Source organism: Centruroides sculpturatus, unplaced genomic scaffold (genome assembly GCF_000671375.1).
Source record: "Centruroides sculpturatus isolate CEXI.00-Female unplaced genomic scaffold, Cexi_2.0 scaffold33, whole genome shotgun sequence".
NCBI lineage: Eukaryota > Metazoa > Arthropoda > Arachnida > Scorpiones > Buthidae > Centruroides > Centruroides sculpturatus.
The window spans coordinates 140,002-151,125 of NW_019384325.1; the positions used below are offsets into that span (position 1 = coordinate 140,002).

Sequence of the window (11,124 nt, forward strand, 5' to 3'; positions counted from 1 at the left end):
AATGATTTTTTTCTTTTTGTCATATATTTGAAAAAGGATCTATTTTTCATTATAATTCTAGAAATAGTTTTTCCAGCTTTTGTGGAAAAATACTTATTTTCCAGGCGGTGTCAAAATCCGAAAGGAATATATATATAACTTATATCCACTTCGTTTTCGATTTCTCTGAAAAATATATATGATATTTTTATACATTTTTATCGGTTTTTAAGACCATGCTATTGATATATATATATATATATATATATATGCTTTACTGAATTACCATGTTTTATAAATAGCTTCCGATATTTTATTTTATGGAGTGTTAAGATCGGTGTTAATTTTTAAGAGAAAAATTCTAGAAATTAAATTATATCTAGAATACACTTTTTTCTATTCAGAAATTATCACTGATACTGTGTAATATATAAAATATCATTGATTCTATACAGGTCGTAAAATACCATCAGTATTATACAAGTTGTCTTGTTTCCTTTTATGGTAATTAATAATATAAAAACATTATTTTTTAATAATATTCCTAACAGATGGCGCCACACGTAATTTTACCATTAAACTACAGTAGACCCCCTATAACGCGGATTCCTATAACGCGAAATTCTTATAAAGCGGAACGTATCTACCGCGTTATAGGGGGGGGGTCTACTGTAGTGTCATGGATAACTTTTTAAACTTTAATATGTTTCTTTTTTTTTTTAAACTGTCTTATTTAATGCAAAGAAAATGTTATAATTATTTAAATATATTCTGTATTATTTTATTTTTATAATAAATTAATTAATTTACTTGTCTTTATATTCACAGAAATATTGCTTTACCCATAGGCGCTTGTAAAGAAATTTAATATGAAAGATAAATTCTAGGATAATTTTTCATTTGTTTGCTGTATTGATCGAATAATTTACTATTTATTTCACCATAAAATATTTTTTTTTTAAAAATATGTTATGAAAAGGCACGCGATTGGCTGATTCTTCAATAAAATAATTCGTTTTCGTAAAGTATGAAAATAAATTTCGACTTTTATTTAAATAATTTTAATTATTCGCCATTGAAATTATTTTTCTCGTAATAATTTTCGTTTCTTTTTCAGAAAATTTCATAAATTTATTCAGTAAATTGATCCATTTACGCTTTGTTTTCATCTTTACTGACCATTATAACAGAGCAATGGCACTGAGGTATGTTTTATTGTTCTGTAATAATCGTAAGGGTGTTATTTATGTATTGTACGTGACGAAATTGACTTTAATCCCTTGTTATCAAAACTATATTCATTCTTATTTCTAAGGCAACTAAACATATGAGCAATCTGCCAAGGGGGTTGCCTACCAGGAAGACTTTCTATGGGAAATTGGACCCCATTTAGGAGTTAAAAATGTGAAGAAAATCCGGGAAACTCCACTTTCCAGCCCGCAAAATTTTTTTTTTTTTTTTTGTTTTAAATAAAAATAATTTAAAGAAAAATAAATATCAATTTTTAATTCGTTAAAAATTAATTATGCTAATTTTGTATTTTATTTATCTTAGTGTTTGCATGCATTCGAAATGAAAGGGTTCTTAATTGTGTGTGGCCCTAAAATATAGGCTCTTTCCCTCCACCGTTATAATGTAAAAATGTCAGGCCCTAAGCTGCGTACTCGTAACTCGAGGCCTTAAGCTACTGTTCGTTTAAATGGAAATCTGGTCCTGATTCTTATTTGAATATTCAGGTAAGAAACGTGGAGAAATCCTAAATCCTGAATATTCAGGATTTAGGATTTCTCTACGTTTAGTACTTAAAAACACTCGAATTTATTTTTATCTCGAACACTAGAAAAAAAAAATACAAGTAAATTTAGGCGTTAATTAGGTGTTTAGAGTATTGTTGAAACGTATAACGAGGAGAAGTCCTATTCAGGATCTTGTTTAAAATTAGATTTCTCCTTTTTCTTAAGTATTTAGCACGTCTGTCGGTTAAGTACTTAGGATCTCTCTCTCCTGTCTAAATGTTTAAGATTTCTCCTAATAGGGGTGCTGAACACACGTGAAGTGTTTTGGTTCCTCCTCTGTTAGAGCGATTAGCATCTCTCCTTATCGAGTGTTTAGGAATTTAAGGCCCTTTTCCCTTTACGTATTCTGGTCTACCCCCTTCAGAACTCCTGTTAAATAATTTCCAACATTTTACAAAAAAAAAAAAAAAAAACCTTNTGGACCCCATTTAGGAGTTAAAAATGTGAAGAAAATCCGGGAAACTCCACTTTCTTTGGTGAAGGGTGCACCCACAATGGTGGTTTTATCCGCTCAGCCAATAGTGGAAATTTATCTATGAATGACTTGTTTACCGTTATGTCCATGACTACACACTTAATCAGTGATCATGTACACAATCTTTTCTGCAATTTATTAAAACTTTGTTTTTCTACAAAAACCTATAAAATTTTACAATTGATTATACATAAAATTTGAATATTTAGAATAATTATAAATTATTCGAACCATTTTTGTAGATAAATTCATTAGAAAGATACCATAAAAGGCAGAATAGGACAATCTATCTATGAGAATCGAATCCGGACCCTCCTGTAAGAATTTGTATTGATTTCAATACGTCTTCTCGAGTTCAATTCTTTAATTTAAATTGCCCGCTAATTTCGGCATTACAATAAATCTATTATAATTTACCCATTTCCCAATATATAATTATAACATACAAATTATATTGAGGCGTAATTAATATGGCATATAATCATTCGTATCCCATTAATTTATACTGTGAAGGGAATTTTTTTCGAACAGGAACAACTCTATCTTTATCGATACACAGAGCGTGTTCTTTATGAATTAAATGTTTTTCCATTATTTTTCTAACTTCTATCAATTTCATGAAAATGGTTTCGGAATTCTCAATTTGTTTCTTCAAAATGCTCATACTTTCTTCAATCTCTTGAATTTCTTTAATCAAACTAAAAAGAAAGTTAAAGTATATTTTATTACAAAGATAATTGATTTAATAATTGTTTTAATTATTAAAATTAAGAATAATTTGGCGTAATTACAGCTAAACAGGAAAATTATGTGTTTGGAATGATACAAAGATTTTCTAAGCATGGACTAATAAATGAAGGAATGATTGCATTGATCGGGTTTTTGCATCTTATTTACGTCTTTCTTTCGGAAATGAGCCCATATTTGGATGTTACATACGTGGAGAAAGCCCAAAAAACACCACATGACCGATTACCAGTGTTCGGTGGTTTTATCCATTCGGATACTGAAGGAATGAAAGGATAATCAATGAGAATTTTTCTGTAGGTATTAGAAAACGAGTTTGAATTGGTTTGGATAGTTACAATATGCAAATCAGGTAATAACGGATTGCAAAAATAATTTTTCGGTCTAACGCTTTAAAAACAATAAAAGTAGATATGACTGAGCTGTGCCCGTTATGTCTACTGGTATATATATATATATTCTAATATTTTATTTTCAATGGAAACTAAATGGACCGTTCTTTTTATGATGGGTGTAATCTATCTTGCACAGCATAACTGTATTTTCGTTTCTTCAAAAATCTTTTCTTTTTTTTTCGTATTGATATCATTTTTTAAATGCGGTAGCTTGTATCCTTACCACAATTTCTTTTGTTTGATTGCTCCACAAAATCGTTTGAAGGAGATTACAGATGTTTAATGTATAAAAGGACATATCATGAAACGTGAAAGGCTTCAGTAATAAATGTGCAAACTTGCAAGAATAATACAGTGTCTGATATATTAATAACGGGGTGACAATTTTATATTAGAAAAACACTAAAAATTCCAACAGGTTCAATTTTACTACTGTAAAATATTGTTATTAAACGATCCATTCCTTTTTGTGGATACCATGAGTGGCATTAGGAAGAAGAATAAGAGAGTACGAGTAACTCTATTAAAATCGAACCTGGGCTCTCCTGGAATGGAGTGATGAGATAAGACAACTTCCAAAGAGGTTCCTTTTGAAATTGTCTTTTCTCATCCCTCCACTTCAGGGAAGACTTATCTCTATCTTCCAGGGAATACTTTCTATGGGAAACGTGCCCCTGACACATCAATGGCCGAGTGGATAAAATCACCGAACTCAGTGGCGCGTTATAAATTCATGGGGCCCCAGGCAAATTTGAATTAGGGTATCACGTGTACGGTGTTGACTTCAACCATTTTTTTCGGGGAATTTTTGGGAGAATCCCCCGGTATTCTCGTTCGTTTTAACGCCACCTCTGCGCTATGCCATACTAGCAATCTAGGGTCTCTAGATATGGTCCAAATTTAAATTTCGATATTCTTAGTACAGTAACGAGTTATAAAAGATTGGTTTGGAACCTCCAAGCAATTGCCCTTTTTCCCCATAGGATAATGCGCCACTAGTGTGACTATTGGTTTAAACCTGACCAATGTGTGGCCGCATGGAGTTTCCTAGTCTTAACGTGTCTAACGCCTAAATTGGGGGCCAATTTTCCATAGAAAGTATACTCGAAATGTCTTGGCAGAGCGCCATGTGTTGCATTGCTTTATACCATCAATTCAATCCAATTCTGTCTCTAATTAGGTGTTAGACACGTGAAATACCCAAAAAAATTCCACGTACCCAGCACGTTGGCAGGTATCAACCCGCGACCAATCGGTGTTCAGTGATTTAATTCATTCGGCTACTGGTGAGCTCCCGGGCCTTACTAGAATTCGTGTTATGTATGTAAATTATAGTAGAGTTGCAACATTCAAAACTACCGTCTGAAAATTTCTTCATTTGTATTATAAATATTCTTTGACTTTTAATGAAACGTGTTTTAAATATTTATAAATATCAATTATAGAAATCTTCACGAAATGGTTCAAATAATTTATTTTATAAGATACAAATATGAAGGCGTACGAAGAATTAACAATAATAAAAACATTAAATAAATGATTATAATAAATTATATAAAATTACCTGTCCTGGGCGGGATCTTGAATTAATTCTTTATTTGGCCTTTGAAATCGATAATGCAATCTTGTCTGTGCTATTTTCAAAGGTTGTTGCTTTTCTTTTAGTGAATATGTCAGTTTTTCTATTGTTTTCTCGGCTATTGACATATCTTCTACCAGCTAAACAATAAAAATCACATTAAAAGCTTGTAACAGCCCTAATATTCATAATTTACAATAGATATTATATGAGGTTAGTCTCAATTTTAAGTCTTGAATAAGAAGGGTACCATCGTTTGTAAATTGACAAATATAATCACCAATCCGTACAATCTTCTAAACAATTTCCATAAGTCTTAGAAGAAACAATCACCTATGATAGGCCACAGATTTTTTTTAATCTAATGGTGTCTTGTACACGCCCAGACATTCCGTTACCATACATACGCTAATACATGTCTAATGTAAGCACACGGGTAAGAAATTTAAACAAATGTTCTTGATAAAGTGAACAAGAAGTGTTTTTTGTAAATCATAATTAGTAAAATTATTTAGATAATTTAAAATAATAACATTTGTTTATACTATTATATTAATCAACTTTAGAAGTACATAATAGGTCCTATAAAAGACACACACATACACACTAAAAATTAATACTTAAATTAAACAGTCAAAATTGAAAATAAATGATAATTACTATTTTTAGATGCTCCTTTAATTGATAAATACTTCTATTCAAATCTACAATTCTTCCATTTAATGCTAAATCAACAAGAAATCGATGATCTTGAACATCACTCGAAGAATCTTTTAATAAACTTTCCACAGCCTTGCATAGAGAATTCGATATCGTAATTTCGTTTGAACATTGCATTAAACTCTCTTTAATTGATTCCAACCACGAATTAACTGTGTTCCATCTTAAAAAAAAAAATATAACTTTTCAATACATTATTCTTATGCTATTAAGAAAACATTTAAATAATTATCTACCTTTCTGGCAGTTCTTCCCATCCGTAATGAAATGGTACAGATTCATTAAAGTGATAATCTAAATGAACACAGAAACTATCAATCTTATAAGCTTCCCATTTATCTGTCCAATCCTCCTCCAACTTTGCTTTAAAATTATTATTAATTCTTGGATGCCAAAAGAATTCAGAAAGTTAAATATTATTTTTAAAATAAGTCAAATTTGATTTAAAAAAGATCTTATTTTATACATCAATTATTTTAAAAAGTCGTTTATATCAACTCGATTTCTTTTGTTCCATTCAAAAATTTTACCACCAATGGCCAAGTGGATAAAAACACTGAACAATGGCGCGGGTTAGCGCCTCACCAATGGATCGGCCACGTGAGATTTTCTGGGTTTTCTTCACGTGTTTAACACCTAAATAGAGGCTAGTTTTCTGTTAAAGGTCCCATTGATATGATCTGCTAAGGAGGATTGCCTCCTGGAAGGATTCTCAAAGAAAACTGGCTCCTATTTAGGTATTAAACACACGAAGAAAACCCAGAAAACTATGCGGCCAGCCTGGTGGTGAGGTGCGAACCCACGATCAACTGGTACGGTTGATCAAAATGACCATTTCTGATTGCCATTTCTGAAGTTAAATCTTTCCTGAATTGGATAGATTGACAGAGAAAGTGTGTTGAAGCTCAGGATGGTAATTTTGAGAAATATTAAATCAATTTCTTTATATATTTTCCAGGATTAATAGACGGAGGACGTGTCTTACATTTTGACTTTCAAAAATCTCCTCCCTCTATGCACACACCTAAGCCCTTCTTGGAATTATTTGTCCTCCATTTATAAATATAAATGGAGGACAAATTCCTAAACTTTTTGAACGTATATTGTAATTTATGCAAATTGAAGTTTCTGTTTATTTAGAAACTTCTTTAAAATCCATGTTAATCCTGAGTTTAAAACGGCAAAGTAATGGGTCTTCGTTTCATTTACAAAATTAAATATTTGTGCAAAAAGCAATCTCTTTTTTTTTGTCTTAAATTCAAATCCTTTAAATCAAAAGATTATAAATTTACTTTTTAAAATTTAAAATAAGTAATGAATTTCGTAGCAAATACTTACTTAATTTGATCTTCAACTTTAGGAATGCTCTTCAAGAGAAATACTTTAACGTATGTTAACAATTCTTCTTCCTATAAACAAAAATATTTTATTTCTATTTAATTATTATATTATTTATTAAATTTATCGGCATTTCTAAATAAATTTATACAAATTTCTTAACAATAAAGTTACTTGTAAGAGATAAGATTGGACAGAATCATCCGCTAAATCCAATCCAACTCTTTGTCTTCTTAGAGCGAGGCATTCACTGTTAATCATTAATGATAAATCAATTGCATTTATGGCATTCTCTATTTGTTTCTTATGGTTATGAACAATCTTAGTTACTGAAATTAAATCGTCGATAGTCCTTTGAAATTCTCTCTTCCATCGAAAGATCTCTCTTGCTCTCTCTTGTATTAATCCAGTCACTGTTTCTTGTGACGATTGTGTTAACATTTCTCTCTCCCTTAGCACATATCTTGCTTCTTCGCATGCTCTATAAAAATGAGCAGTAATTACTTCTAAAACCACAAACTAAATATTTTCGCAAAACTTCACGTGAATACCCCGTGAAAATAATCAAATAAATATATATTTTTGATTTCAAAAGGTCTCAAACAGAAGTTAATATTAGCTCCTGCCTCTCAACTTCTAGTACAATAGGTCTTTCACAGCACAAGGTGAACCACCTCTTCATATGCAATTCACGAACAGACATTGAAGGATTCAGAGCAAATCTATCGTATGAACTGGAGGTGTAGTGCCTACGAATAATAATCATAGGCACTATACCAAAACTTTTTGAATTCATGATTATTGTGAGGTCCGAATCGTCACAAATTTCGCAAGATTTTAGTTCATTTAGAGGTTACCCTTTGTTTATATCTAGGGTCAGCAACCTATGGCACGCGGGACGATTTTCAGTAGCACTCTGATTGAATAGAAATGTAGTAAAAATTACATTTTAATTATTATTTAATTATTAACAACTTAACTTCAAAATTATACATTTTTGAAGTCCGTTATAACCGGACTAATTTTGAAAATATATATCACAAACTTGGTAGAATCATGTCGGCACTCGGAATAACTCTATAACTTAGTTTCGGCACAACACCGCTGAAAGGTTGCCCACCCCTGGTTTTATATTAAAACTGCGACGCAGAGTCGTAAATAATAAAGGAATGTCCTCCATTTCCGATTGAAACATTGAGTTCAGCCTCGAGTTTGACCTGTCCCGTTACACTTAGTAACGAGGGACCAGCCATTCGGAAAGCGATGCGACTTGGCGCAAGATCGCTTTCCGAATGGAGATGCGATGCGATGCGATGCGACTTGGCGCAAGATTGCGCCAAGTCGCATCGCATCGCATCTCCATTTTCAATATTTATCGACCGATCTTCAACATAATCTAGCGCACGTGGAGAAAATTAATTAGAGATTAAAAAAATAAAATTTAAATAAGAAAAGTAAACATTACTTACCTCTTCCATTCGTCTCTAACAAAATCAGATTTCTTCAGCAGTTTGTAATTCGCTTCGTGCCATTCATTCTCGGAATATGCGCGAGATGTAATTGGATTTAACATTGATAATGGGAAGAAAAAAAAAACGTTTAAAAATTATATTTTATATCCTAAATCTAAATAAATTCTTACTAAAAGGTATCTGTTATCAATCTACAAAAACTATTGGAAAATCCGAAAAAAATAAATAAAACAAAGATAAACAAATATGTTTCCATAGAGACGTAATAAATCAAGATTTTACATAATTGTTTCCAATAAAATATTATTTTTGTAAAGTAATAATTTAAAAATATTATGATAATTTTTAAATTAAAAAAAAAGTAAATAAATAAATATTGCAATCTAAAGTTTGAAAATCAATATTGGAAAATTAATTGAAATTTTCTGCGTTGTATGTCGCCACCTTCGCTTCGTTTGGCGGCTGTCTTATAATAAATACTGTACCGTCCCGAAAAAATTTCTGGGTCAGAAACCCTAGGAATTTTTTGGGGACGGTATATCTTGATTCTGTGGGCCTTCTCCATCCAGTAGTTTGTGGGTTTGGCCAAATTAATAATAAGTATTGTTTAAAAAAAACTCTCAGGACGGAGAGTGAAAAATGCAGAATGTCCTTTAACACAAACATAAAAGTATCATTAAAAACTCATACCATTTATAATTTCAATTATTGGTGGTTAAAACGTGCACTTAAATTAATTTTAATGAGGATTTTATACATAAAGAATTTTTTAGATACCAGACTGTTGAGTTTCGTTTTAATTGGAAGTAGCTCGAAGGCATAGTGTTACCACCCGTCCGGTTTTCACCCGGACAGTCCGGGAATTGACTCACTGTCCGGGAATTTCGTAGAAATTGTGAAATTACGATGAAACAAAGTTCTTGCAAATATTTTTACAAATTTACACTATTTTAACAGCGAAAGAACTCACACTCACTGAAACTCATCAGCAATTCTGCCCTGTTAATCTGTTTACGCCGACATGTGACTCGCAACCTGTCGAACTTTTTATTTATTGCATGTATTGTACTGTACATACAATCGTGCACGTCTCCAATATTCAATAGAGCTAAGTCATCTGTACCTGTCCTTTCTTAATTTAGGTTACTTACGTTACTCCTACGCAAATCTCTAGTCCCTAACTGTAACAGATTTAGAACCGGCATGCACGTTATTCTTCGCATTGTAAAATGACATTGCGCATATTGCGAACTTCTGTTCGAACAAATCTGACCTGCCGTCTGGGTCAGCGATTTTGAAAAGGTGGTAACACTATAAAAAATTTTATTGAAAACATATTCTAACTATTTACAATACTTGTTTATAAACAACATTTTGCTCAAAAACTTTTACAAATAGGCGAAGGCACATATCCCACTGACCAGACGACCTGTGGCGGTACGCCATGTCTTTGTAAATAGGGGTAGATATAAGTTTTATTTCTCCTAAATTCTTTTGTCTTTAACGTGTTTCTAGAACTTTCTAACCTATTCTTTTTCTATGGGTGGGGGACCTTTGTCCAAGGACAAAGGGAGAAGACAAAGGGGACATTAAGAAGCCCTGAGGCCATCAGGAAAACGAACAAGACACTTTTGGGGTCAGCGTCCGAGGTGTGCAGACGTGGGAAAGAGCAAGCTAGAGGTTTGTCGCCTAGTGGGACAAAGTAAAAGAGAAGGCTTGGAAATGGTCTGCGAACGGACGAAAATTAGAAGGACACCCAGATTAAGACTTCAGAAAACGCTCTCGAATTCTCAAGAGACGGAAACGAGAGGAAGGAAATTGATTCAAGTACCGATATAGAGAAGATCGGAGACTCCCAAGTTTACCCGGGTACCCCCACAAAATCTGTCCTTTATACTTATCTCTTCTCTTCACATCTCTTAATTTCTTCACCCTTCTTCCTTAGCATATAAGCTAGATTAAGGTAGATTTAAGTTAGTTGTAGTATCTCAAAACCATAATTTGTTATTGTCGCGAGCACGTATCTTCTGCTTGTGAAAACATAGAATTTTGTCGGACGGATTCGAACTTGTGCGCGTACTATAGTTTGGGATCAAGTGTGTTTAGTGTAAACGAACCAGGTGTACGAAGGACTACGTAGCTGTAGTTGAATAAATATCCTATTTAATTTATGGTTACTTCTTTGTCATCCTTTTTTTTGTCCTCCACACCACCACAGACCGGCCTCATTGAACTCAACAGTGATTTTTGCAACACTGAAAAAGGAACTCATCGACCAAATTTATCTAAACATTGTTCACAACTATACCAATCCGGAGTGGCTATTTCAAAGGGCAATTTTGGCAACTAAAAATAATACTGTCGACGATATCAACTTTAAAATTCAAAAGAAAATTCAGAACTGGCAAGAGCTCCTCCTCTTTTAAGTTTGGGCATTGTATAAAATATAAAACAAATCAACTTTTTATTAACAAATACACTAAGTACACTTTACACAGTTTTCACACTTTATTTTCGATTTATATTCAGTCACTGTATCACTTTGACTACTCACACTTCACTGNGGGCTACTTTTTTGGTAAAATATAGTCTGCAGGCGACTATGAATATGTGCAAACAATTT

At 32.3% G+C, this 11,124-nt stretch overlaps 1 protein-coding gene across 5 annotated transcripts; it reads right to left on the minus strand.

Annotated features, from left to right (window-relative positions):
* Positions 1–2,378: 2,378 nt before the first annotated feature.
* LOC111626922 (tektin-4-like) lies at positions 2,379–8,790 on the minus strand. 5 transcript variants are annotated; one of them, XR_002756949.1, is made up of 9 exons: positions 8,499–8,773; positions 7,204–7,510; positions 7,030–7,100; positions 5,928–6,074; positions 5,632–5,854; positions 4,957–5,111; positions 2,697–2,948; positions 2,482–2,565; positions 2,379–2,414 (listed from the first exon to the last, which is right to left on the minus strand). XR_002756949.1 is itself a non-coding variant. In XM_023370460.1 (8 exons), exons 1-7 carry the CDS (start codon positions 8,600–8,602, stop codon positions 2,732–2,734), a joined length of 1,224 nt encoding a protein of 407 aa, XP_023226228.1. In that variant the 5' UTR covers positions 8,603–8,773; the 3' UTR covers positions 2,385–2,565; positions 2,697–2,731. The 5 variants fall into 5 exon arrangements, 4 of the variants coding, with proteins under 4 accessions (XP_023226228.1, XP_023226244.1, XP_023226237.1 ...); XM_023370460.1 differs by having other exon boundaries at positions 2,385–2,565; XM_023370476.1 differs by lacking the exon at positions 2,379–2,414 and having other exon boundaries at positions 2,527–2,948; positions 8,672–8,790.
* Positions 8,791–11,124: the final 2,334 nt, after the last annotated feature.